The sequence below is a fragment of the Nanorana parkeri genome, unplaced genomic scaffold (assembly GCF_000935625.1).
Source record: "Nanorana parkeri isolate BGI_ZX_2015 unplaced genomic scaffold, ASM93562v1 scaffold77, whole genome shotgun sequence".
Classification (NCBI taxonomy): domain Eukaryota; kingdom Metazoa; phylum Chordata; class Amphibia; order Anura; family Dicroglossidae; genus Nanorana; species Nanorana parkeri.
Window position 1 is genome coordinate 1,316,983 of NW_017306345.1, and position 26,743 is coordinate 1,343,725.

Here is a 26,743-nt window from a genome sequence, read left to right on the forward strand (position 1 = left end):
GTACTGTCATTGGGGGGTGGGGAGACCTAAATACTAATCAGCTGATTCCTGGATCCAACAAGCGCAGCCTCCCGTCTCCCATGCTGTTAGAAGCTGCATACAGCGCGTGCTGGTTACTAAAACCGGCGCACGCTGTGTGCAGCTTCTGAGAAGATACGCTAATGGTTACGCCACTGCTTCAATATGACCCTTCAGTAATAACGACCCTCAAGGGCCTTGACTTTGTGTATCAAATTGAGAGATCGTTTTATCAAAGCAAATAGCTACCCCCTTTGTCTTATCTGAGCTAAGAAAAACTGGGTAGTGTTTTATGAAGAAAGGGAAGATTATATGAAGGAGGAAACTGACTCTCCTGTTTAAAAAGAACATCATCTATATTTTGAAAGTAATGTTGGAAGGTCTTTCTCCATTTAACTGTAGAATTGAGGCCTTGTTCTTTATGGGAGGCCACTCTCTAATATATTTGTGTGCCCATGTGTTAGTCATGATGGGTCCTAGAGCAAAGCGCTAATGTACTAGATAGGGATGCACCGATACCATTTTCAAGACGAGTACGAGTACCGATACTTTTCCTCAAGTACATACCGATACCAAATACAGATACTTTTTTTTTTTTTTGTCCTGACAGATATTTGAAAACCATACACTGATTATTTTAGGACAGTGGTAAAGTGCAAGTGACCAGTCCCAGCTGCAGTCCCCTTTTGTAGGTCTGCCACTGACTCCAAGCTGTAAAGGGTTGACAAATCTTAGCAATACATTATACAGCCATGCAGAATACCACCATCAGCTAGAGATGACTACGAATCCTAGCAATACAATATACAGCAATGCCGAATGGCAACTGGCTATGGAGGACTAAAAATACCAGCAATAAATTGTACAGCAATGCAGAATATGATGCTACATACTCTGTGCTGCTCCATGGTGTCAACCTGATGCCTCCAAGGTCTCAGGAGGGTCTCAACAGCAGGAGTCCGGAGGGCCTCAGCAGAGCTATATAGGGACTCGGCAGGGGTCCGGTGGGTCTCGCCGGAGGCCGAAGTGCTGTAAGCAGCTCCCCAGGGTTCCCCAGGAAGGAGGGGCAGATGTGCAGGCCAGCACTGTAAAAGCAAAAGTGCAGAAAGGTGCGTGTTATCTAGAGAGCCTCTTAGGGCCTAAGAAACAGGTGAAGTGATTGTCCAAGACAGTCCCAAATTGCGGTAAAAATGCACTGCCTAAGGGCCCATTCACACCAATTATGGTGCATTCTGGAGCCCTAGCTGCTGGAACGCACAGCAATTGCTTACTAAACTTCCCCCTTTATTCTGGGGCAGGTGGGGGAGTGGTGGTGCATTGAAGTCAATAGCACCGCAGCTACGCCCCCCGCGCTCGCTCGCAGTGTAATCGGTCACGTGGCAAAATATTGTCTGTGTTCCGGTCCACTGCGAACGCAAAAAATGCTGCATGCTCTATTTTTTGTGTTCCCAGTAGACAGGCAGGCAATATTTTGCCACGCGCCTGATCACTCGGAGGGCCATTGACTTCAATGCACCGCCACGCCCCCTCCCGCCAAAGAACGAAGGGGGAAGTTTAGTGAGCGATTTTACTGTGCGTTTCAGCAGCTACTGCTCTGGAACACACTTCAATTGGTGTGAATAGACCATTAGACTTTATCTCCAATATTGATTCTTGTTTTCTCCTAATTCCATGTGGTCCATGGTTTTGATTCAGTTGTTTTGTCTCTCTAGCGACAGGCCAAATACACAGAGAACAAAGTGAAGGCCATTAAAGCACGAAATGAGTATGTATTGGCTCTTGAAGCGACCAACGCATCTGTCTTCAAGTACTACATTCATGACATGTCTGACCTGATTGATGTAAGAATCCATGTCTTTGCTATGTTTTTTTGTTTTAGATGCAATGCAAATGCAAATTATTCTTGACCCAACTGGGAAATTTTCACCTCCAAACTGTTGGCACTATATAAATCCTGTTTTTTTATTATTATTATTATTATTATTATATGTGCACTATGATTGAACTTGGCTATACTGTAAATAACATTTATCTGCAACAGAACAATGGTGAGAATGTTTTAGCCAGCAAGACTGTAGCGTGATGGTTGATTGTGTTGAAACTCTAGAACCACGACTATGAAATGATACTTTTGAAGATTATCTGTGCTGCATAGTTTAGACAGTTTGTTACATGTAGTATGCAACCTAGCAGCAGCTTCTTGGTATCTCCTCTTCTAGTAACTTTAGGTTATGATTTTGTTTTCTAAGATTCAAAACTAGCTACACAAATTACAGTCTGCTGTTTTTAACAAACTCTCTGGTGTTTCTATTGCACATGCGCCTGCCATTTTACCTTTGACACATGCTGACCTAGCTACACAGGCTGTTCCTGCAACTCTGCATACTGAGGGAGTCTGGATTTTTACCAACTGCTGTGATGATTTACTGCTGCTGCCTAATGTGCTTGCTCCCCAGGCATCCTTCACCTTCGTGAATACTGGGGTCTTATTCTCAAGCAATGGTGCATCATAGACCTGGGGGAGGTGTGGGGATCAGGCTCTGGGGCCTCACAGCTTAACAATGGTTCAGTCCCTTCTGAGGGCATACTACTAGCCCTATGCTGTGCTGCTTCTCCTCTTCACTCCCTGGGGAATCCTTGAATACCTTTTATCTAGGAAATAACGAGGGGCAGGACCACCTTCTAACCACAAAAGCCTCTAGTAGCTGAATCCTCTGTTCCCTCCTTCAAAAAGGGTTCCTTTTGCCACCTTCCCAAGCCTCTGGTTCTAAATCTAACCTGGGCTCTCAATTTTTGTCATATGTCCTGGCCATCCAAGTCCACGAAGTCTGGGAACAAGCCTTCTTTATTATGAAGGGGTGTCCCCAATTCTAAAGTGGGGGGATGTGTGTTGGCCTTCTCTGCCCCCTGGATCCAGAATATTCTTGATGCTTGGATTCAGAGCAACCTGGCAAAGGGTTATAAGCTGAAATTTCACTCTTTGCCTTCTCCTTGTTTCTGTTGTCAAATTACCAATAAGATCAGCTCCTTTTCAAGGGGGTCATAGTCCCTGTTTAGGAGGAAAAGTCCCAGGGGATTCACTCCAACATTTTTCACTGTCCACAATGCAAAGAAATGGGGAGGGGGGAATCTATCCTATTCTCAATCTGACGATCCTGCATGTGTTCCTACGGGTCCATAAATTCTGAATGGAATCTCCCTGCTCTGTCATCTTTCTTTCTTACCTGGGATATTCTCTGGAATCAGTGGATATCAGGGATGCATATTTTTTTATCCCTGTGTTGTTGCTGTGGGTGCAGGATACGTTCAGCCGGATCTATGCTTTCCTTCCTCTGGAAATCCTGCCTCTCCTCCTTTGCAGGATCGAAATGGAGTGCATTCTGGTGATCCTCATTGCTTCCAACTGGCCCAGGAGATTGTAGTTGTTGTAGTTAAGCTACTTGCAGACTCTACATGGGCACTTCTGGATCATTCAGGCCTAGTGTCCCAAGGAACAGTATCCACCCGACTTCTTGGTGGCTGCTTTTAACCACCTGGCTGTTGAAGCTCAGGTCTTTAAAGACAGAGACCTCTTGGAGGCTGTTATCCCTGTTTCTAAAGGCTAGGAAGTCATCCTCCTGTAAAGTCTACCATTGCACTTGGTGCACAGTGAGGAAGATTAATCCCAAAAATTTTCACTTGATGCATCCCACTATGTTTCCTCTAGTCTAGACTAGATCGGCATTTAGCCTTGAATACTATCAAGGGCCACATTTCTGCCTTGGTGATTTTGCTGTCTCCTCCTTGGTGACCTGTGTGCATGGAGTTACCTGCATACCAGCCCCCCCCGCCCTTGGTGTGACCCTAGTCACTTGCAAGGTTGTCTTCCTTGTCACCATCACTTCTGCCATGCATGTTACTGAGTTGGTGGTTTAGAGCGTTTTCTGGTTATCCACATTTATTGTACTGAAGCTTAAAAGTCCGGCATCTCTGGTGTCGGCTGAGGAGGAGAGTGGCGAACGTCCGTTCACCGATCTCCACCCTATTCTATGGGACCGGAAGTGACGCATTAGGGCTGGAGTAAACACAACAGGGCAGATGGATGCATGCTACGTCAGACAGATGCTCGCCTCAGAGCCGATGAGCACACACATCAGGACAGACATGCACATACTGCGTCAGGACAGACGTTCTCATATAACATCAGGGCAGGAGCCCTGTATCAGGTGCATAAACGGCCTCAGGGCAGATGAGCCCCCTCACTCCGTGTTAGTGTCAGGACCACCACTCTGTTGTTCTGGTGAAATTAAGTTTCTGTCAATTAACACTTTGGATTTCAAATGATTCTGGTGTGCTGGTGACATCTATCTACAGTTGTCTGGTAGCACCATTCGCTGTCACTATGAGCACCCGTGCCAAGCAAAACACTTACGCTATCAGAGCAGACGCATGTACACATACAGCTGCAGGGTAACCACGCACAAACATCGCAGATGTGTAGAGACGCAATGTCAGAGCAGACATGCACAAACCTAGTTTTTAGGGCAGACACATGCAACAGGGCAGGAAAACACCCACATAATGTCAGACACCGTGTCGGAGCACACACACACAGTGTTAGAACAAAGACAGTTTTAGGGCAGGCGCATGCTCCCGCAGTGTCGTGGACAGATGCGCACATGCAAAGCACCAAGCCAGATGCGCACACATAGACGGCATCAGGGCAGATGCGTACACCCCTAGTGTCGGGGCAGATGCGCACTTACGGTGTCAGGACAGAGGCAGACAGTGTCGGGTTAGACACATGCACACTCTGTCAGGAGAGATATAAACACACAGTGTCAGGGCAAATGCACACCATGTCAGCATCAGGGCAGGCACACACAATATCAGGGCCGATGCAAAGACAGCATCAGGGTTGAGACTGTGTCAGGAAGACATACACACCTAGTGTCAGAGAGGACAAATACACACACTGTGTCAGGGCAGAGACATGCATATGGACAATGCCCGGGTAGACACACTGCGTCAGGACAGACTCGCACAATGATACTATGTCAGGACAGGTGTGCACATGCAGACAGTATCAGAAGATGGGCAGACAACTTCAGGGCAGATGTACACAGTCATGGTTCTCCTACAGTATCATGGTCTATACACAGTGTTACGGGACATACAGCATGCAAAGGATAATGAGTGCACACACACACACACACACTTTCCCAGGGCAGACTCACAAAAACCTAGCGTCTGGGTGGGTAGAGACACGCACACATACCCTTACAGCCATTTCAGGGTAGACAAGCACTGGGTCAGTGTCACGGCAGTTGTGCAGTTTGTCAGTGTCAGGCTGACGAGCGGGCGCACGTGAATGACATCAGAACTGACACAGTAAGGGCGGACACATAATTATGCACACACAGTGTGGGGGCAATGTATTTGTTAAAATATGTTTAGTCCTAATTCAAAGGATGTTGTCTGTTGAGTGGGCTTTATAATAAAGTATGGTGACTGCCATTTACTTGTGTTGATTTAAAAGAAAAAAAAAGGGATTCTTTGGGAAAATTGGTATAGCAATACTTTTGGCCACAACAGTAAAACACTACAATAACCTATTTACACTTGAAGAGAAACTTTACCCATATCTTTAAAATAACCACAAAGGCACCTTTTAGAAATGTTTAGTAATGACATGTTTAGTAATGACAATCTACAAACACATACTTCCAGATAATTGCAGGCTCTGTATTCTTTGCATACCTTTCTCTTTTCTTCCCGATTTCTTACAGTGGCCATTTTACAAAGGGCAGGTTACTGTATCTTTACTTCCTGGAACTCTGGCACATGTGACTAGGACATGTGACCATGCACATCTCAGGGGAGGAAAATGCCTTTCCCAGAGATTTCATGAGATTACATATGAGATTTCCCAGCAATGCTCTGCTGATGTAATCTTTCTAGGATGCAATGCCTGGGCACAATTACATCACATGTGCCCAAGAGGACCAGAAAGTGGATAAACTGCATTTGTAAGTAAATGAAAAAAATATGTTGCAGAGCTGCATGCTGAAGGGATTTTTAGTGAAAGGGGGTTAAGGTCCACTCTAACTTTAAACACAACATTCCAAATTAGCTGTTCTAGGATTGGGCACACTTTTCTATGGACATGTCAATTCTATGTGGTCTCCTTAGGCGATGCTTGCTTTTTGCAGTGTCTCTAATATTTGGTAAGAGTTAAATTATGTACAAAAATTATGCATACACCAAAATAAAGTTGTCAGTATATTCTAGAAATTAGCCAATTTTATAACTTGTGTGCTTGCCTATACTTTTAAAGTGCTGTGATCTAGGCTACCATTCAAGTTTGCATCGTGCCCTGCGTACTTTCCTCTCTGCTGAGTTCAACCTGCAGCACTCCAAGCAAGAGGGACTGGAGACCCTGGAGAATGCAACAGAAAATCTTGATGCAACTGCTGACAAGCAACGTCTCATGGAAACCTCCAACAATGTTTTTTGCCCTCCTACGAAGTTTGAGTTTCATCCACACATGGGGGATACAGTAAGTATTGTCTTTATTGCATCATCCATTACATACATAAAACATGAAAAGTATGTACCCTCTATGGAAATTGACTTTCAACATATTTGAACAGGCAAACATTCGATTTAATTCAAACAATGCCTACAATTAAAGTGATGTCCTTGAAATGGCATATTGATTATCATAATCTAAATTAACAAAAAAACAAATTTGTCCTTGGAAGATGTAAGTACACCCCTCTGTTCACGTACCACTTCAAATCCATGAAATTAGAATCAGTATTTTCAGATTGGGTTCCAGTGATTAGTAACTCCTTAGGCAGCTTGCGCCTGCAACCTGCTTTATTTCATCTCCTTAGCATTATCCCCAAGAGTTGCTTCATCTTGCAAGTACGGTTAACTACAAGCCTTGCGGTAACCATATTTACATGCAATTCTGAGCCCGAGTTACACTCGGTGTAATGCCAAGCAGGCCGGGGATGCTCCAACGTTGAGGGGAGTATGTTTGACGATCCTCTGTGTTGCGATCCTTGAAGGGCTCTGCTCTGAGCACTTTTTGGCCTTTTAAACTTTCAATATCGGTCTCTACTTTTTTCCTGAAAAAGTTCCTGAGAGATGTAGATCCCTGATGTTTCCGCAAAGCAGACCTCTCGCTGCTAAATGCACTGTCGCAAAATCTTTGTTTTCGCTAGCAGGCTTTGATGTGGTCTATCAAATCTTAGGGGACAAGACCAAAAAGGGTCAGTCTGTCAAGCCTTAGGGGACAAACATACAGTGGGGGGAATGTATCAAAACTGGAGCAGACAAAATCTGGAACATCTGTGCATGGCAACCAATCAGTTTCTCCAAATTGTTCAGTTAAGATTTAAAAATGAAAGAGAGAAGCTGATTGGTTTTCCTGCACAGCTGCTCCAGATTTTGACTGCTCCAGTTTTGATAAATTCCCTTCAGTTTGTCTCCATATGCAACTACTATTCTTACTGTTATGTAATTGTAGAGTGCTTAGTGCTTATGCCTGCCACCCTACGTTATTGTGTAGACTGGTTAGTTGATATTGCCTGATTTATTTCCCAAATTATCTCCTGTACTATGTGGTGAACTCACTGGTTAAAATGTTGGTATTCAGAACAACAGTGTAAAATACAATTGCTGCACATGTCTTTTGATGGTTAACATCTCTTTGGTGGTGTTTTAGATAACTTTATAAATGACAGTACTAGCGATGAGTACTGCCCTAGTAGAAGAAGCCTAGGCATCTTAGTTGTACAGTAGTGGACACGGGCTTCTTAATCACACACCCTGGTTTGCAATACAACTGAGAGGTGGGCAGCACACCAAACAAGAAACAGTCCCAGAAGAACCAACAAGTAAACATTTCCAAACTCAAAGAGCAGCCTGAAGTACTCTACAGCCAAAACTGGTGTTAGCAGAGGCCTGAACATCCACCTGGGTATATAGATACCAAACATGCCAAGCCTTACATTTTTGTGCATCTTGAAATTGCAATAAACTTAAAGGTGATCTATGAGGTGAGTGTTTCCACTCAGAACCGACCTGTGACAGCTTCTATCAATCGGTAAGTGAGCAGAAACATGCAGCCGATTCGCTCACTTCCTTATAGTCTCCCTGCAGTGAGCGGTGACTGTCGGTCACTGCTCCCCGCAGGGATTCCCCCCTCTCCGATCCTCCAGCGCTGAGTGGAGGAACCAACGGGGGAGGGGGCAGGCACAGCCGGCTCTGCCTCTAGATAGGCAGAGCCAGCTGTCACTCATGAAGCTGAGTAAATCTCAACAGTATTGTTGGGATCCGGCTGCGGCGCTTGCAGTATATCGCGGGCCATCTGAGCTTTGGGTCACGGGAGGAGGCTAGTATACTAGCTTTACTATAGAGGCGATTCTGGCGGCTCAGCTGCCACCAGATTGCTTCTAAAGCTGCATTCAATAGCTTATTTAAAGCTGAAAGTCTTTTGGACCCCCAGTATCACCTTAGAGGACCAGTCACTACCAATATGCGATCACATGAAGGGCTTGTAAACCCCCCTTTTTGATGACAAAGTAAGATTTAAAAAAAATATAGAATAAAATGTAAAAATTATTTTTTTTAAATGTTAATGTCCTGAGCACACGCATTCGTGCATACATGCTTCGGGTGCGCCTATGTACCAAAACGATCGGGTTTGGTATCGCTGCACACACCAGAGTGAGAGCAATAATTCTAGTGCCGATATTTACGCATATCTCTAAACTAATGACCTCTAGGGGTTTTTAAAGCATCCTCTATGGACTTTTTGGGGTACTGAATTTTGTCGCTGTTTTGCGGATGCACACAATTTTTAACCTGGGCATGTTGGGTATCTATTTACTTGTAACCTTCCATCTTTTTTTATTTTACATTAAAAAAAAGTGGTTGTTTTGTGTTCTGGGGCACTAAAATTAACAGGTGCATTTTTCATTACATTTTTGGTTTGATAAAGAGTTGCGCCAATATCATGCAACATAAAAATTTGCAGCTGCCACCATTTTTTATTCTACAGGGTTGGCCTTTAGAAAATATATACGGTTAGGGGTTTGAAGTAATTTTCAGGCCTAAAATGTGGATTATATAATGTGCAAAAAATGAAAACAAACAAAGGCCTTGACAGCAAAATGGTTAAAAGCTTTTACCCCTCATCAGTTTAGTGTTAACAGTGATTTATGGTCGTAGAATTATTACTCGCCTTCCGACATTAATGGTGATATGCAACGTGTGATGCAATTGACATTTTCGCACAACATTTTAGGCACATCCGATGCATGTTCTCAGTTGTATGTGTGTGGGGTCAGGGGACTAAAGATTGTTATTTTGATTGGCCTTCTGTTTTCAGTATTTTCTGAGTCACTTGCTACATACAAGAATGTGGAAAGTAATTTTTAGACCTTCTGATGGGAAATAATGTTGACCTTCCATAATCAACCAGTTTTCGGTAGCTAAAACGGTTACTGTTTTTAGTATCGAAGTACAATGACAGATTAAAAGAGAACTATAGCCCAACCTTTGTTGGCCATAGTTCTGTTTAGGGTCACAGGAGCATATATATATATATATATGACTACAGTGACAGGCCCTTTTTATGGTGACATCAGGGTTCTATTAGACCCCTAATGTTACCTAGGGACTCTAAAGAACCTATTGAAGCAGAGATCGTGCTTCACAGCTTCTTCTCGAGCTGCAACAGCCTGCAAAATGACAGACTGAAAGTGATGTAATATGTATTGCTTTGGGGTTCAGTGATCAGAGGGCTGCTGTCCCAGGTCCACATGGGGGACAGCAGAGCCTGGGATGGCCAGTAGGGGGTGCGTGAAAGCTATCCCAGCTTTCACTCACTTTTTTTTTATAGGAAAACATTGTACAGCTGTTAGGCCTTCACAAGGTAGTTTCCTCCTTGCACCTTAATGAGGACATTATCCTGCCTTCTCTTTGCCCAGCTCTGAAGCTTTCCAAAGAGATTCCCTGCAGTGTGAATGGGGTGCAGGTAGGTAAAGTGTACCATTGCATTTAGTTGCAAGTAGGATTTGATCACTTGTATTGGTTTCGTTTGTGGTATAAATATAGCACGTATCACAATACCAAGCGCAGCACACTGGCTCACAATTGATCACCTCGATAGATATTGCTGCTGCTGGGTTATAATCTTTTGGATCACATTTTTTGATATTATATTTTTTGATATTATATTTTTTCTTTTTCTGTATTTTGGTTCCTGATTTTTTCATATATCCTAGCGCAACTACCTTGGTCACCATTTCATTCACTGTCTCTATCCGTCAATCGGACAACTTTTTTCATCTTGTATGAGGGCTCATACAAGAGGCATGCTGCATCTCATTCCACCATTGCTAGATGGCTTCAGCCGGTCATCACTAAATCTAATCCTTAAAGGATAGGGATCATCCCTTTCCATTTAAGGCTCACTCGACTAGGTTTATTAGTGCCATTTCAGCACCAGACATGTTTTTTCAAGTTTTCAAGGCCACCACCCGTTGCTGGCTCCATACGTTTGTTATATTTTCCTGGGTGAATGTTCAGGCCTCTGCTAACACCAGCTTTGACTGTACGGAACTTCAGGCTGCTCTTTGAGTTTGGAGTGTTGCCCACCCCTCAGTTGGATTGCGACCCAGAGTATGCGATTTAAGAAGTCTGTGTCCTCTACTGTACAACTAAGAAAATTGGATTTTTTAAAACTTTTCTGTAAAATCCTTTTCTTGGTGTACAGTAAGGGACACCCTCTACTCTGTGCTGGCAGTTTTCCTCTCATTGCTTGCTACAAAACTGAGGATTTCTGAGAATGGGAGGGGTTTTTGGGCTGTCCCACAATTCTGTTTGCCAGCGTCCAGTCATCTGAAGGTGGCTGCATATATCCCAGACTGATTTAAGGTGCCTGTGTCCTATACTCTACTCCAGGAAAAGGATTTCCACAAGTTAAAAACCCTATGTCTTTTCTTGGAGTCCTTTTTGAGGGCCACATTTCCCAGCCTTCTGTTTTGATCATGCTCTTGGTACTGCTTTGCTACAAAACTGATGGATGCTAATAGTACAAGGAGTTATACCCTGGGCTGGCCTATAGTTTGTTTTGTTTTTCAGTGTGTGCAATCCTGTAGGCAGCAGTGTAACCTAAAGGTCTTTGACTTCGTATGCCCCTTAATGGACTCGGCACAGCAACTCATGACTGCCTTAACCAATGACCAGTCCTACTTTCTTTCTTTTAGATATCCCAGCTCTGTGTGCAGCAACCTTTACAAGGAGAGTTGGCACAAAGGTGTCAGCAGCTCCAGTGCCGTTTGTCTACTCTGGAGATAGAAAATGAAGAGGTATGGCGTGTTTGTACAGATGGCAAGACTTTTTTTTAAAGACCTTTTTGAAAGTACAGAGTTTTCTTTATTAATGTTATTTGCCTAGATGCCACACTGGCCTTCGACATTTTCGCACAACATTTTAGGCACATCCGATGCATGTTCTCAGTTGTATGTGTGTGGGGTCAGGGGACTAAAGATTGTTATTTTGATTGGCCTTCTGTTTTCAGTATTTTCTGAGTCACTTGCTACATACAAGAATGTGGAAAGTAATTTTTAGACCTGATGGGAAATAATGTTGCCCTACCATAATCAACCAGTTTTCGGTAGCTAAAACGGTTACCGTTTTCAGTATCGAAGTACAATGACAGATTAAAAGAGAACTATGGCCCAACCTTTGTTGGCCATAGTTCTGTTTAGGGTCACAGGAGCACATTTACTGTGTCCTCCTGTAACCCAAAGCCCTGTCATATAGCTGGGTATATGACAGCGCAAGCTGCGCTGCGGCCGCTAAAGTTCCGAGCAATATTGTCGGGATCCACCCCGCCACCTGAGTGACAGCTGGCTCTGCTTTTCTAGAGGCAGAGCCAGCTGTGCCGGCCCATTAGAGCAAGCACAGATGTGTTAATGCTATTGCTAGTCTGTATCACATGTCATTTATTAATTTTATTGGATATATTGAAGGTTTTAAAATCTTAAGGCTAGTTTCAGATATCTGCGATCCCAGGACTAGTGATTGCACACAGCGATTGCTGGGCGACCCTATTGAGTCCAATGGGGCTATATCTGCACAGCAGTCGCTGAAAGAGAGGTATATGTACCTTTTTTTTTTTGCAACACGTAACGTGCCGTTTCGTGCAGGATTGCCGCATTGTCACGGATGGCCCTAGTGTGAACCTAGTAGAAGTACTTTTGTATGAATATTTTTATGTCTTTATGGGGCCCGATTTTGTTCACCTTGCATAATGTACTTGGTAAGGTAGACAGTTCTGAATAGTTTAACATTTTTTTTTACATTTTCTCTTTAACTTAAGGTAAAAAAAACCATGGAAGCTACGCTACAGACCATTCAAGATATGGTGAGTGTGGACGACTTTGATGTGTCAGACTGCTTCCAATACAGCAACTCAATGGAATCTGTGAAGTCAACCGTGTCTGAGACCTACATGAGCAAACCAAGTATAGCGAAGAGGCGTGCCAACCAACAAGAAACAGAGCAGTTCTATTTTACGGTAAGAGGGGTTAGGATAAGCCTTTTCCTTATGCATGTACTGTTGTTTTTGATAGTGCTAGTTAAACAATGTCCCGATATGAATTGGTGAATGTCATACAAACGATAATGGAAATATATTCGCCAGCTATCATTTAAGCATGTCTGATGCATTTTTAATAAGGCTGCCACTAGACAAGGACAGTCTGAGATGGAGTGGGCGGATTTGCTGGCTCGTATTCTGATTGCAGATCCCCAGTAGGCATGGTTGGACTTGGTCCTGGAATCAGCACGTGACTTTAAGGTGTTGAAGCCTGAAATATTGCCCAGGCTGTGAGTGACTCTTAGCATGAGGGCCAGCTGTGTCCGTGCCTGGTGCTTTGATGAGGTTAAACCTGTCTGTGTAGCTCTATAGCCTGATGCATCTGCTCAAAGACTGGCTGTAAGCTGAAGTGCTGAGACAGCTAAGGCTTGGGGTGGGTCATCCTGCACTGTTTTGTATGTTGTCTTCTTAGGGGGCCTTCATCAAGAGTTGCACCAGAGCAGCTTTGCGGTTCACTGTGGCACAATGATGCCAGCAGGTGACTGCACTATTTTATCCCTGGGTGTAAGACTCCCACTAATGGCACCCCATCACCTAACCCTCCTGAGAACAGGTGGGTTAATGGAGAACGTTTTGAAATTCGTTGCTGTACCTCCACCAACTGGGTCATCTGCTGGCCCAGTGCCCAAAGCAAGACAAACAGTGGGAATGTGACTTGGCCAAATGGCGCTCCGTGTATACATGGGTGGCATGCACTGCTAAAATTGTAAATCCGCGCAAGTGTGTAGTGCGGGTTATTGGTCAGGAGATCATTGCACTCCTTGATTCTGGGAGTGTCTTTACTCTTCTCCAAAATGACAGTTTGCAGGGAAAACTGGTTCCTGGAGAACAGGTGGGTGTCATCTGTGTTCACAGCGATGTGTATGATTACTGTGGCCCAGCCCAGTGGGAACTGTCTCCCTAAGATGCCAGAGATGCAACATGACCTGTTTATCAGATGAGACTGCCCCAGCCCCTAATGAGGAGGAATGTTCTGCTAAAAAAACTGTCACACTTCAGTTTAAGAATAAGCTTGATCTGCATAAGGAGAAATGTAAACGTGCAGAGTTTGATTCGGGTCCACTGGCGGTGTTTGTCCGCTTCAAAGCTAAGGCCTTCTCTGAACCAGACCTGGAGGCCTCCAGAGAAAATTTTCTTAGTGCTCAGATTAGAAACACTAATCTGATCGCCCTCCAAGGGCTAGGTCACAGTGTTAAATAGTAAGCCACAGAAACATGGGGTGTATGTGCAGTTCCCCCATTTTGCTTTGAATCACAATCTTTTTATGACTTGGTGGGTCCCTTTGACAAGTCAGCTGCGGGACAGCAATACAGTTTGGTGGTTCTTGACTATGCTATCCGATATCCAAAGGTGGTCCCTTTTAAAAAAAAAAAAAAAAAAAAAAAAAAAAAAAAAAAAAAAAAAAAAAAAAAAAAAAAAAAAAAAAAAAAAAAAAAAAAAAAAAAAAAAAAAAAAAAAAAAAAACATAATCAAAGCTTATTGCATAGGAGTAAATTCACATGTTCACAAAAACATGTTCCCCATTTTAATGACAAAGGTATTGAAGGAGCTCTGCAAATTGTTTAAAATTAAGCACATTTCAACTTCAGTGTGATCTACAGACTGATGGGTTAGTGTTTCTTGGTCTTTGAGTTGGTTTATGGGCAGTACCCCCTGGTTTATGGGCAAGACCAAATTGCACATGCGATACCCATAATAGGGGAGCATTTTCTTGCTGTGCAAAAGGCAAAGCAGCCTGTCGGCAGTGCAGCACTAGCAAAATATTAGGAAAACTAAATTGTGAAGTTTCCAGTATAGAAGGACTGAAGTCAGAGTTCAGGATCCTCTAGTCACAGATCCCACACTATGCATTAGAAGCATTTCCTTATCAGTCTTAGAGTAGATTTATTGCCCTCTGAACTTCTGCTACAGACTGAAATTAACCATTTATGTCTAATGCAGTCAAGAATCGCAGTGTTTCACCTCTATTAAAACCTTATAGGAGGGCTGAAGTTTGTGGTTCCATAAAAAAAAGTTGAATGAAGCTCGAGTTTAAAGAAGTTTTTATTAGGGATGCATTTGATCCCCATACTCTCCCCAAATGCTCTGATACTCTCCCCCGATACCGAAAGCTCCAGTCAGTGAAAGATTTCCTCTGACCGGCAGTGCTGCTAGGGAACATGGAGCCTGCTTCCCAGCCAATCAGGAAGCCGGGCGGCAGTTAATGACTCATGAATGTACTCCTTTCCTATAGCATTCAGTGTCACCTCTAAATGCTGAGGCTGTCCCTTCCATTTTGCATTTTTTGAAGGCAGTAGCATTGAGCCACATAAGTTTAATATTCTCTTATAATTGCTGTTTAGTGGCATGCAAAGATGAATGCGCTAATATTCAACACACCCTTAAAGCACTCCCACTATCATTTGTGTTCAATGTTAATAATATTTGGTCACAGTATTGCCTAGTAAAGAGCGCAGCTTGTTGAAGTTGGCTTTTTTTTTCTTTTTTTTGATTTAGCAGTTTGTGGTACCCACACATTTCTCTCTTGCCTAAGTTCTCCCTAAAAATATAAAGTCAGCGTTCTCCTAGTTTTGGTGCAAAAGTGGAAATACACTTCAGCCAAATGCACACTGTAGTGGTGGTTTATTCAAATACTTCAGTGGTGCACTTTCTGACATGAAATTTGATAGCTATGGGTTGTTGCACTTTGTACACGATCATTGCTCTTTGCACTGCCAGGAAAGGTGCTTAGTGATGCTTATATCTCAATATGGTTCCCAAATTAAACTGGATCCTAGAGGTTACTTTTTCTATAGCAGGAATTTATTAATTACTGTTTTTTAAGCCATTATTGTAGTGTTTCATGGATGTAGATTTCCCTGCTGCATTTCTTTGTGATTAGCCTCTTGCCATAAAGCATCCCTGTTGTATAAAATAAGTATTTTATTACAGCTATATATATGGCGCAGACAGTTTATGCATCGCTTTACAAACTGTACCTTCACATCAATCCCTGCCCTCAAGGAGCTTCCAATCTAAGGTCCCGATCTCACATGCATACATATATATGCACATTAGGCCAATTTAGACAAGAGCCAAGTAACCTACCACACTTTGGAGTGTGGGAGGAAACCGGAGCTCCCGGAGGAAACCTACGCAAGCCCGGGGTGAACATGCAGATAGTGTCCTGGCCAGGAGTCGAACTGGGGACCCCCCATGCTGCACGGCAGAAGTACTAACCACTAAGTTACTGTGTTGCAGGTCTTGTTACCTGTGAAAGAAAAAGGTAAATAAATCAATAAATGTATCCTGTAGTGACAAGGTGGTCAGCAGAAGGAACCAGGGAAAGCTGTGGGGGGCCTATGACAAGAACACTCCCTGAAGTGTCCGTATGGCAGTGGACTTTGAGGGAGAGGCTCTCAGGAGTGGAGCAGCATGTGGTGGTTCAGGCATCGGAAAAGGGGAGTATTTATCTTCCTCTTCTACTGATAATATTATGGCATGGCTTTTAATACATATTTTTTTCTGAAAGAGTTTCTTTAAGCTGCAAGATTTGCCATACTTTCTAGCATGTTTTTTTCCTTATGCAATAAAGATTTAATATTTGTCACATACTTTGGAGTAGTAAATATCTTCATCTTATTGAAATGCAATTCTTGTGAGTATATTTGAGTTTTGAAATTAAATTGAACTTTCTGGATCTCATTTAAAACTTTGGGCTAAACTAGGAATTGGTTGTGTTCTACTGGTGGGTCTTACTGATTAATTTTACTGTTTTTTTTGTAGAAGATGAAGGAATTCCTGGAGGGACGAAATTTGATTACGAAACTAAAAGCCAAGCATGACAAGCTACAGAAGACCCTGGGAGAGAGTAGCAAGCTGAATTGTAATCCAAGGCCCCTTTTAGGCCCCTTTCATGCAGGCTGATCAGGAGAGGATCCGTGTGATCACAGCAGTACGGAGGGGATGTCCACACTGTGACATTTTCTGTCCGTACAGTTTTTTGCTCTAGCGATGGAAGAAAAAACTGCAATTGCTGGACCCCATGTCTGTCTATGGGGAATCGCATGTAAATAGACATGTGTCCATTATCAGATTATACCCAATCCGGTCCAGTGAAACACATCTCTTTTGTTGATCTATTTGTTGTTCTGAAGCTGACTGGAGCCGGGGGTAACCGGGTGTAAATAGACGCCTGTGCGTTTACACTCTGCTGCCTATAGACTTAAGGTGCCCATACACCTTACGATTATCGTAGATAATCGTATGCGATCGACTTTTCGTCCGACAATCGTAACGTGTGAACAGAGTGCCCGACCTATAGTACTGTACAATCGTACGACTTTTGACAGTCAAGCATGTTTGAAAACTTTGGTGGATCGTACGATGTTCGCATGGTTGGTGGCGTTTCCGTCCGTCAAAAGTAGTACGATTAACACTGCGCATGCGCAAACGAAAATAATTGCGGTCAATTACCGCAAGTCGTCCAGGTGTTTTTTTTAACTACCGCTGATTGAACCTTTTCGATAATCTGGGCAGGATGGGGCAAAAGTTTTTTGTCCGATAATCGTAAGGTGCCCATACACCTTACGTTTATCGTACGATAATCGTATGCGATCGACTTTTCGTACGACAATCGTATGTGTCCATTGCAGTGTGCGACCGACAGTACTGTACAATGGTACGACTTTTGACGGTCAAGCATGTTTGAAAACTTTGCTAGATTGTACGATTTTTGTAAGGTTGCTGGCGTTTCCGTCCGTCAAAAGTCGTACGATCTACACTGCGCTTGCGCGAACGAAAATACAGCAAATCAATTACCGCATTTCGTCCAGGTGCCTTTCGTTAATTACGACTAAATTCATCTTGCGATCATCGGGGCAGGATGGGGCTGCCGTACGGAAATCGTACGACTATTCGATCATCTGAAGAAAAGTTTCGGCCGATAATCGTAAGGTGTATGGGCACCTGGGGCATCCGATCAGGTCAGCTTGAAAAATGGACAGGCAGACCCGATCAGACCGGCTGTGTGAAAGTGGCCTTACACGGGTGGCATCAGTTCAGTTGCATAAAAAAAAAAACTGATGAATACCAAATTAGTTTTCATTAGCATGCCCATCTGTGTTCAGTTTGGTTATACATCAATTCAGTTCAGTGCAAGTCTGGTTTTCCATCCACTTACATCCGTTTTTCACGTGTTCATTTTTTTTTTCTGGTTTATTAAAGGACAAAAGCTTTTGCTGCTATTTATCAGTGAGGGTTGCCCAGTTTGAGGTCACAGCCTGGAACACCTCCTGCCACAGCCTCTCCTTCTCCACCCTATGGCTCTATGGCAGACAGGAGTTCCACAGGCCTGAGCTGCCATGGACCAAATGAATGTCTCAGTGACATCCCTGGCCATGAATGCTGCACAAAGCGGATGCAAAGAATATTATGTGCATTGACCCCCCCCCCCCCCCCCCCCCTCCCTGTACCTCAAGTGAAAGTGAGCAAAAGTAGAAAAAAAGTTTATAATAGAAGCTTTAACTGGGCATAAACTGACAATGTCGGCTTACATCAATTTACATCCGTTCATTCATCCAGGCCCGCAAAAACAGAAAAGGATGCAAACCTTTTGGTTTTTTTTACCTGGACCTAGACATCCGTTGACAGGATTCTTGATTTTTCACCCAACATGAATTGTGCTTTCCAAACCGCATTATACTATTGGGGATTGCGGTAGTGTTTTTCTAAGTGTACCTACCACTGTTTTGTGTGTCTAACATCATGGAGTTATCCACATTTCGTCTCGACCTATGTTTTGTTATGGCTATCTGAGCAGGAGAAGGCGGAATAGAATGCAAAAACGTCGTGACAGGTATTGGACACTATTGCTTCTGAAGAGGCCATGTAAGGAATTCACGTCGATGCGCTATGCGAATGCCGAGACGTTCTATAATTTTACCAGAATGATGGTAGCTACTTTTTACTATCTTTTGAAGAAGCTACCTCCACGGCTGACAACAATCATGCAATGCAGGTAAAAAAAAATTCTATATGTCCCTGGTGGTTTGGGGTGCACATAACATGTATTTGATAGCATTTAACTTGTGCAACTATAGTCAAACATTTGAAATGGAGCAGATCTTAATTAAACCAATTATAACCTAGCTTAATTGTTTCCCTGCCACATAACACCCTCATATTTACAGATGTTTAGAAACAATTGTACACATGTTTATATATTTCTCTTCCTAGATTCCTTGCAGCTGGGCAGACGTGCAGTGTGTAAGCGTGTAGGAAGAGAAGACATTTATATTCACCTCTGTATGCTAGTCTGGTCTCCGGCCAAACATCTCTGCCATGCCTATTTGTGAGAAATATGCTCACAATTTTTTGAATACCCTATCTAGTTCATTGTGTATACTCTCAGTTTTTTAGTTTCTGCTCTATATAGCTGTACAAAGGTAAGCTGGGCAGACACTGTTAGAATTTGTAAATTGAAATTATAACACTGGATGGCATTTCTGGCTTGAAAAGTCGATTATGCAATTAAATGTTGTCAAAGGAACTGGGCAGAAAATTGTCAGCTGGACAGTGTCTGCAGCCAAACAGCTACAGTCAATGTTTGTGTTCTCTTGACAGTTTGCAACTGTCAGCTTACAATTATCTGTCATGGAAAATTTGATCATCAAACCTTTTGTGTAGATGGATGAATGTTTTGGGGTTTTTTCCTTTAGCCCGCAAGCTGAACAAAGGAAGATATTGCCAGCTTTACTAACTGGTGTAATTTTTTGTTTAAAAGTACAATTTCATGTAATTGATTCACAACACACTACTTGAAAACTGACTTTTTTTTTTTTATTGGGGAGAGTTTTGGGGGGTTTTTTGTCCAATGGCAGCCAGTTTATGGACTCTCCTCAATGAATCAACATTTTCTTTAACGGACCGGAGCTTCTACAGTAACTGTGAAAGTGAAAAACAGAATGCTCCATTAGAAGAGGTCTGGGTTCCCTGCAAAATGCAAACATACAAACCTTAAAGGAGATCATTAATCTCCATGATTCCAGCCCTCCCCAAGTTTTATTCCTTTATAAATGCTGCAAGTAGAGACAGATACCTGTTGATCTGCCTAAAATCCAGTTTGGGCTGACAGCACAGTTCCTCTGCCAAACTGAAATCCCAACCAGTGTTGTCAGCCTTGCCTGTTGGATTACAGAACACCTCCTACCCCCACCCATCCCTTTCTGTACCACTCCTAGGGGTGGCATCAGGGGGATATATGATGGTACTTAAGCACCAGCAGAAATTCCCCTAGCACCACTGTAGCACTTCCCCCATAAAATAAAAAATAGTTTCATAGGTTTTGGTAATAGGTAGGGGGAGAGGAGTTGGGAGGAACTAGGCAGGGAGGATTAGGAGAATATGGAAGGGATTGGGATTTTTGCTGCCATAGAAAGGGGAGCAGGCTGCCAGAGATGGGGTTGCAGATGGTGGCTGAAGAGGATCGTTTTGGCCATTACTTATGAGAAAGCTGGAGTGGGAATGGGTAAAATAGACATACTGGGGTTGATTTACTAACCTTTATAAACACACCACGAACAAGTATACACCTCTGTAGTGTTTTCCCTCCCAGCATGATCTATTGGTGGAATCTAGACACCTTTGTAGTGTGTACACACCCATCAGGTGTGTTGTGCAAAGCCCTGCATGAATTGCAAGGTGATGTTGTGTAAATTAGCTCTACATTGTGTTGCTTGCGTTGATGAATGCAGGAATGTAAGTGCATGAGCTAACCATTTTTGCCTAAACTGTGAAGCAGCATTATATATGCATTATATATGCATCATGTGCATGATTTTTCCATATATGGCATTAGTGGAAATATGCTTTTAGAGACTTTTTGGTTGATAAATGTTTTGCTGTGTAAAAATCACACGCACCTGGTGCATGCGTGTGTTTAGGTTAGTAAATCACCCCCACTGTCTCTATGGAGGATCCCCAAAGAACACTGGCAGTGGACAATTAGTCTTTTCATCTGTTACAAGCCACAACAAATTGGAAAGTGTTTGTCTACTACCCTGTGATCTGGTGTTTTCTGCATTACATGATATAGGCTGTGGAGAAAAGCTGCAGTTGGGTTGTTCGGATCCAGGAAAGGAGCATTCCTCTCCTCAACTGAAGCACTCTCTCTGGAATACGTGCATATCATCCACAAAGGACAGCATTTGCACAAAATATATCCAGAGGTACCCTAAATTACCCTGTCTGCACTGTGCTGGCAGATCTAATTTATCAGTTGTAAACTACAGTATTTGAACGGTCTGTCCTAACAAAGGGTTAAAGAGCTAGAAGCTTGGCTTCTTTCATTGTATAGTAATGAGGAGCTCGGCTTAATCTGTTCTTGGACTTTATATTAGGACAGTTAGAATTTCCTGTTACTGCAATTGAGAAAAGCTTGCAAGGGCCTGCAAAATAGAGATATCTTAAAGGTAAAAAAATTATTTTTTAGATATTCTATGTGGATAGGAACACAACAAACATATGGTGAAGGCCTTCCTAATTTTGCCAGCGAAAGTGGACATTAACTTTGCAGAACCACTTTGGCTGTTTTCCATCACATTCTTCTGAACCTTCCTGAGAGTGCGCCAACGTGTGATGATGCGCTTCCCTTTGAAAAATATTTGATATTTTTTACATTCATTGTAAACAGCTATCGTTTTCAATATGTTTGTTGAATGCTCAATGTTTTGTTCTAATATGTTATATAATACAATAAACATTAGAAAACCTGATTTTTCTTGGGTATTATTATTTGTGTTTGATTGTTGTGGCCTTATTCAAACAATCTCTCCCCCCCCATCCATCATTAGGGGGCATTAATACAGCAAATTAGTGACACTATAGTTGCAAATAAGCCCACCTGTCCATCATTAAAGTCTCCAACAGGTGTTGGTCTGTTTTCTTGAGGCGCTACGTGTGACAGTTTGCTTCATTCTTAAGGTGCCCATACACCTTGCGATTATCGGCCGATTTTCGTATGCAATCGTGTTTTCGTCCGATATTCGTAAGGTTGATGGGCAGTGTACAACCGCAAATACTGTACAATCGATTGACTTTTGACTAACCAGCAGGTTAGAAAATCTTCAACTGATCGTACGATTTTTGCAAGGTTGGTGGCATTTCCGTATATCTAAATTTGTGCACTGCAACACTGCACATGTGCAGACGAAAATTTGTGCGGTCGATTTACCGAAATTCGTCCCAGGTGCTTTCTTCTAATTACGCTGATCCAACCTCGCGATAAACGGGGCAGGATGGGGTAGCCGTACGAAAATCGTATGGCGGTTCGATCATCGGACAAAAAGTGTCGTCCGATCGCAAGGTGTATGGGCAGCCTTAGACACTGAGGGCCCATTCACACCATGTCTGGATCATGACCAGACTAGATTGTTTCCAGACCCAAAATGCATCCTAATGTATCCCTATGCTATTTCTGGTCTATGTTCACACCAGCGCAAGGCCGTTCCAGACCAGAAAAATACTGCTTGTCCTATTTTGTCTGGTCTGGAACGCATACAAACGCACCTGTAAGACCATTTTAAGCACAAAAAAAATTTCTAAACGCGGCAAAAGCGCAATGCACTGTTCCAGATCTGGTCCAGAAAATGGTGTGAACCCGCCCTGAAGGTGAGAGAGAAAAGATTAAGAATAATTTTCATGCATATTCTATTGCTGTGACGATTGTTCTACTACATTGCTGCATGACAGAATTAATACATGTCATCTTATGAGCAGAAATACACATTACATCAATCTAGAAATAACATTTACCAGGCTTTTGCTGCTGCCTTGGATTTAGGGCTCGTGCAAACCCGTTTGGGCTGCACTGCCTGTTTTTTCGGGCAATGATAAAAAAAAGAAAATATGGAACGAACCTAAAAGGACAACACTTGTTGGTATCTGCAAAAATAGAGAAGGACGTAAATGGACTCTGAGATAAGCAGATGTAAACAGACGCATGTCCATTTACATCTGTCTGCTCATAGACTTAAGGTGGCCATTAACTAGTCGATTTTCGAAAATTTTTATTCGAAAGAGATCTTTCATTTGACTTTCTATTAGTTGTTGGTGTCAAATCGATTATCGATATCGACCATAGTGAGGAAAAAAGTTTTATATGCAGGATGGAAAGATTTTCTCGAACAGATGAAATTCTAACAGTAAATGTGGTTTTCGTTCAGGAAACTCCATTCATTCCAAAATTGAATGTTACAATAAAATAACATTTTGTTTGAAATTAATCTAGTCTCTGATGGAATTATTGGGTGGTTTAAGATCTTTCGTTCGGAGATCTACTAGTGTATGGCCAGCTTTACATTGAGCATCTGTTCATATCCGTCTGAACAATGGACAGGGAGATCGGAGTGGGACACGTGTGAAAGGGGCCTTATTCTACTCTCACAAATAACTCCGTAACTCTCATTTTTAAATACATATGTGCATGAACATTTGAAACAACCATAAACGCCATCTATGCTGCTTTTAGCTTACTGGGCAGTTTATAGAGTTCATATAATATGCTGAGTGAAAGTGACTTGTCCAATTTGGTTTAGAACACAAAAGTGATAAGATTAGTAATTTATTACTGCAGTTTACAAATTCAGAGTGTCTACTGCACTCTTTAAAATTCTGTTGTGCATCTGCACCACAGATGTCGGTGCTTGCACCAGTTTCATGTACCTGTTCCAAACAGGTAGATGAATTTGGTGCAGCCACTGCCATTTGGGGTGCAGTGGTGCAGTGAGGCTGGAGTGTCCCAACCGGACACTCTGTCCTCAGTGCAGCTCAGTAATGCTGAGCCTGATGAAAACACAGGCCCATTATTACTGGCCTCCCTGCTCGACTGCGCAGCTAGAGCTTTAGGGCTTTAATTTGGTAGCTGATTTATGCATTTTTATTTTTTTCATTTCTTAAAGTGGTATTAAACTATGGTGTAACCTTTTTATACCATAGTTGTATTTAGAGTCACAGGAGGACATATACCAATGTCCTCCCGTGACCCAAAGCTTGGTATATAGCGGGCTATAGCTCGTTGTATACTGAGCGCCGCAGCTGAGACGGATCCCAACAATACTGTTGAGATCCAGCTGGCTGATGGGCAGAGCCCGCTGTCAATCTAGAGGCAGAGCCAGCTGTGCCCGCCTCCTCCACCGTTCCTCCAGTCAGCGCTGGAGGATCTGAGAGGGAAGGGGACAGTCACCATTTTCTGCAGGGAGTTGATCGGAAAGTGAGCCAGTAATGGTATGTGTTCGCTCACTTCCCGATCAATAGAGCCGACCTGTGACAGTTTCATCGGCTCTAAGTGTGAGGATGAGTTTAAATTACTCACCTCATAGTTCTCCTTTTTAAACCTTCTGTGTTTTTTTTTTTGTTTTTTTTTTATTGTGTAGAAGGATCATACATAAAATTGCTACCCTTTTAAAGTTTTGTCTTTCCTCATTCTTTACCTGATCCCCAAACCGCTTTCTGCCCTGCCTTTAGTAGTACTACAAGCTTTAACTAGAAAGATATAGCAGAATATTTCCCTGTAATTTTTCCCAATGCAGCTTTTAAGGAATGTGTACATCCTCAGATATTTACCCTAAAATAGAAGCCTTCTGAATAAAAGGATATCACATAAGGGTGATTTAAATCTAACATAGCGGAAAGATAAATCTCCAAAGTAACCTTGTTGACACTACATTGTGACGAATGCAGGAAAGTATGTTTCTGTAATTTGTTAGCATAACAATGAGATGGTCAAGATGGGCTTGCATTGATATATTGCACAAGGGCAACATTTTCACAGGTTTGTGATGGCTAAAATGATCCGAATTACATTATATATGTATTACATTTATTATCTGTTGCTGCAGGACAGAACTGCATCGGCTAGTACTGGAGTCTCGGAAGTTCCAGGATGTCATAGCTTTTCCTCCTGTAAATGCAAAGCATTTTGTTTACAGTTCTCCTGTGGAGCCATCTGTGGCAGTATTGGCAGCCTGGGAGCTGCTGCGTTTTGTGCTAGATGGCAATTCTCATTGAGAACCAGTATTTCAAGCACAAAACCTTGCAGGGATCTGCCTCGCTACTGATGGGATGGTACTGAGACTAAACCACAATCTCAAATACTATTTAACCACTATCCTAGCGCCGTTTTAAATCACCACCAGGGATTTAAGTCCTTAAATACACCGACTCCCATATCAAAATTATATATTTCAAGTAAATGTGAAAATGTACATGTCTAAAAAAGCGTAATCAACCATAACTAGTCCTACAAACCAATGGCTATCTGGATCAGTCCGCTAAAGCATAATGCATGTCGTATTTTATTGCTATGTGAGGTTTACCATTTTTTAAAACAGTATTTTATGTTTTTATCCTGGATCTAAGGGCAGCCATTGAGTTATTGGAGAGGGGGCAGGGCACATATGACCAAGTGATTTACTGATCTGTCACAGATGTGTCGTCCAAACCCCCCCAGCTGACATTACCTCCATTTTCATTGGAGGTGGCCTGTCAGGAGAAGGTACTCCCCTTTTCATCTTGTCAGAATGTGATATTTGTAATCCCTTCTCCCCCTTCTCTATGGGTGGTATATAGGTACCTCTGTTTTCCCCTCTGCACTGGCACCACACAGAAAATTGGGGGGGTTGCAGTGAACTTGGTACTTTTGGGCCAGTGGGGGTCTCCATATGGAGTCCAACATCGCTCTTCCCTACCACTATCATCTTCTGATCTACTGCCTCCACTCTCCCCACTTCCTTGAGGTGACCCCGCTGGTTTCACTGCTTGAGGCACTGAGTATTACTGTTGACTGTGACTACTGCTGGGCACTGAGAGCTCTGCCAGGCATTGAGACTACTGCAGGGCACTGTCAGGGTCATAAAATAAAGGGTGAAATGGAGCTCAAACCAGCCAGTCAGGAATTTACATCACCAATGTTCGATACAGAATGTTTGAGGAAATTAACTGCAATTTGGGGATGCACAATAAATAGCACAAGCACTAAATTAAAAAGTATGTACACAAATGCTAGTGTAACAAACAAATTGGTGGAGATTGAACTTTTGTTACTCGGGGAGGACCATTGACTTTGTGGCAGTATCAGAAACCGCTAACATGACTGGGCTGCTAATATACAAGGGTACAACCTGTTTCGGAGGGACTGAGTTAATGGAAGGGAGATGAGTTATGCTTGTATGTAAAGGTCAATCTGAAAATGAACATGAGAAATGTCAGAAATGAGAGTTGTGACGGTGCAAAGTCTGTGTGGCTGGAGCTTCATAAGACCGAAGCTAATTGTACACAGATTGTGGGTGTATGCTATAGACCACCTTGGGTAACCGTGATCTCAGGGTGATTACATTTGCAGTAAGTTGTGGAAAAGAGAGGCATGTTGGTATGACAGGAACTTTAAACTTCAAAAAGGCCAACTTCAACAAGCTTTGTTCTTTACTGTATGATCCCACATGGGACTAAATATTTATAAGAATTAAACCTATGTGGCTGAATCTGACAGGAAAACAAAATATCAATGAGGAAAAGCAAAGACCTTAAAAGGGAGCTAAAGTAGAATACAAAAAATGTTGCCAGTCAGTAAAAAGAACCCCCAAAAATTCTTCCAATATGGAAACTGTTAAAAGGTAAGAAAGGAACACGTAGACCCCACAAAAGATGAGCATGGGAGGTTGATGCCAAATGACAAGGAGAAGACAAAGGTAATAAATACATTCTTCTCCCCAGTATATATTAATGTAAATGACGCATTTAATGAAAAAAACAATGCAATGTGCTGAATGGTTGACAGAAGGCAGGGTTCAAAACAGACTAGAAAAACTTAATGTGAATAAATCCCCAAATGAGATAACTTACACCCACAGATCTTAGGGAGCTAAGCCAAGTTATAGCGAGACCATTGTACCTAATTTTCAAGGACTGTTACTGACTGGAAGGGAGGCAACTGACTGGTGTGAATCAACTGTTGTAGAAATATTCCAAAAAGGTTGAGCTGTTTACCAGGGAACTACACACCAGTCAGCCTAACATCAACAATATGCT

General features: G+C 42.6%; 1 protein-coding gene across 1 annotated transcript in view; it reads left to right on the plus strand.

Moving 5' to 3' along the window:
- SRGAP2 (SLIT-ROBO Rho GTPase activating protein 2) overlaps window positions 1-26,743 on the plus strand; it is a 100,286-nt gene that overhangs the window by 39,069 nt on the left and 34,474 nt on the right. The window contains exons 6-10 of the mRNA XM_018576830.1: window positions 1,731-1,859; window positions 6,335-6,556; window positions 11,283-11,384; window positions 12,401-12,598; window positions 16,445-16,529. Of these exons, the coding sequence (XP_018432332.1) occupies window positions 1,731-1,859; window positions 6,335-6,556; window positions 11,283-11,384; window positions 12,401-12,598; window positions 16,445-16,529 (736 nt within the window). The remainder of the gene's footprint in view (window positions 1-1,730; window positions 1,860-6,334; window positions 6,557-11,282; window positions 11,385-12,400; window positions 12,599-16,444; window positions 16,530-26,743) is intronic.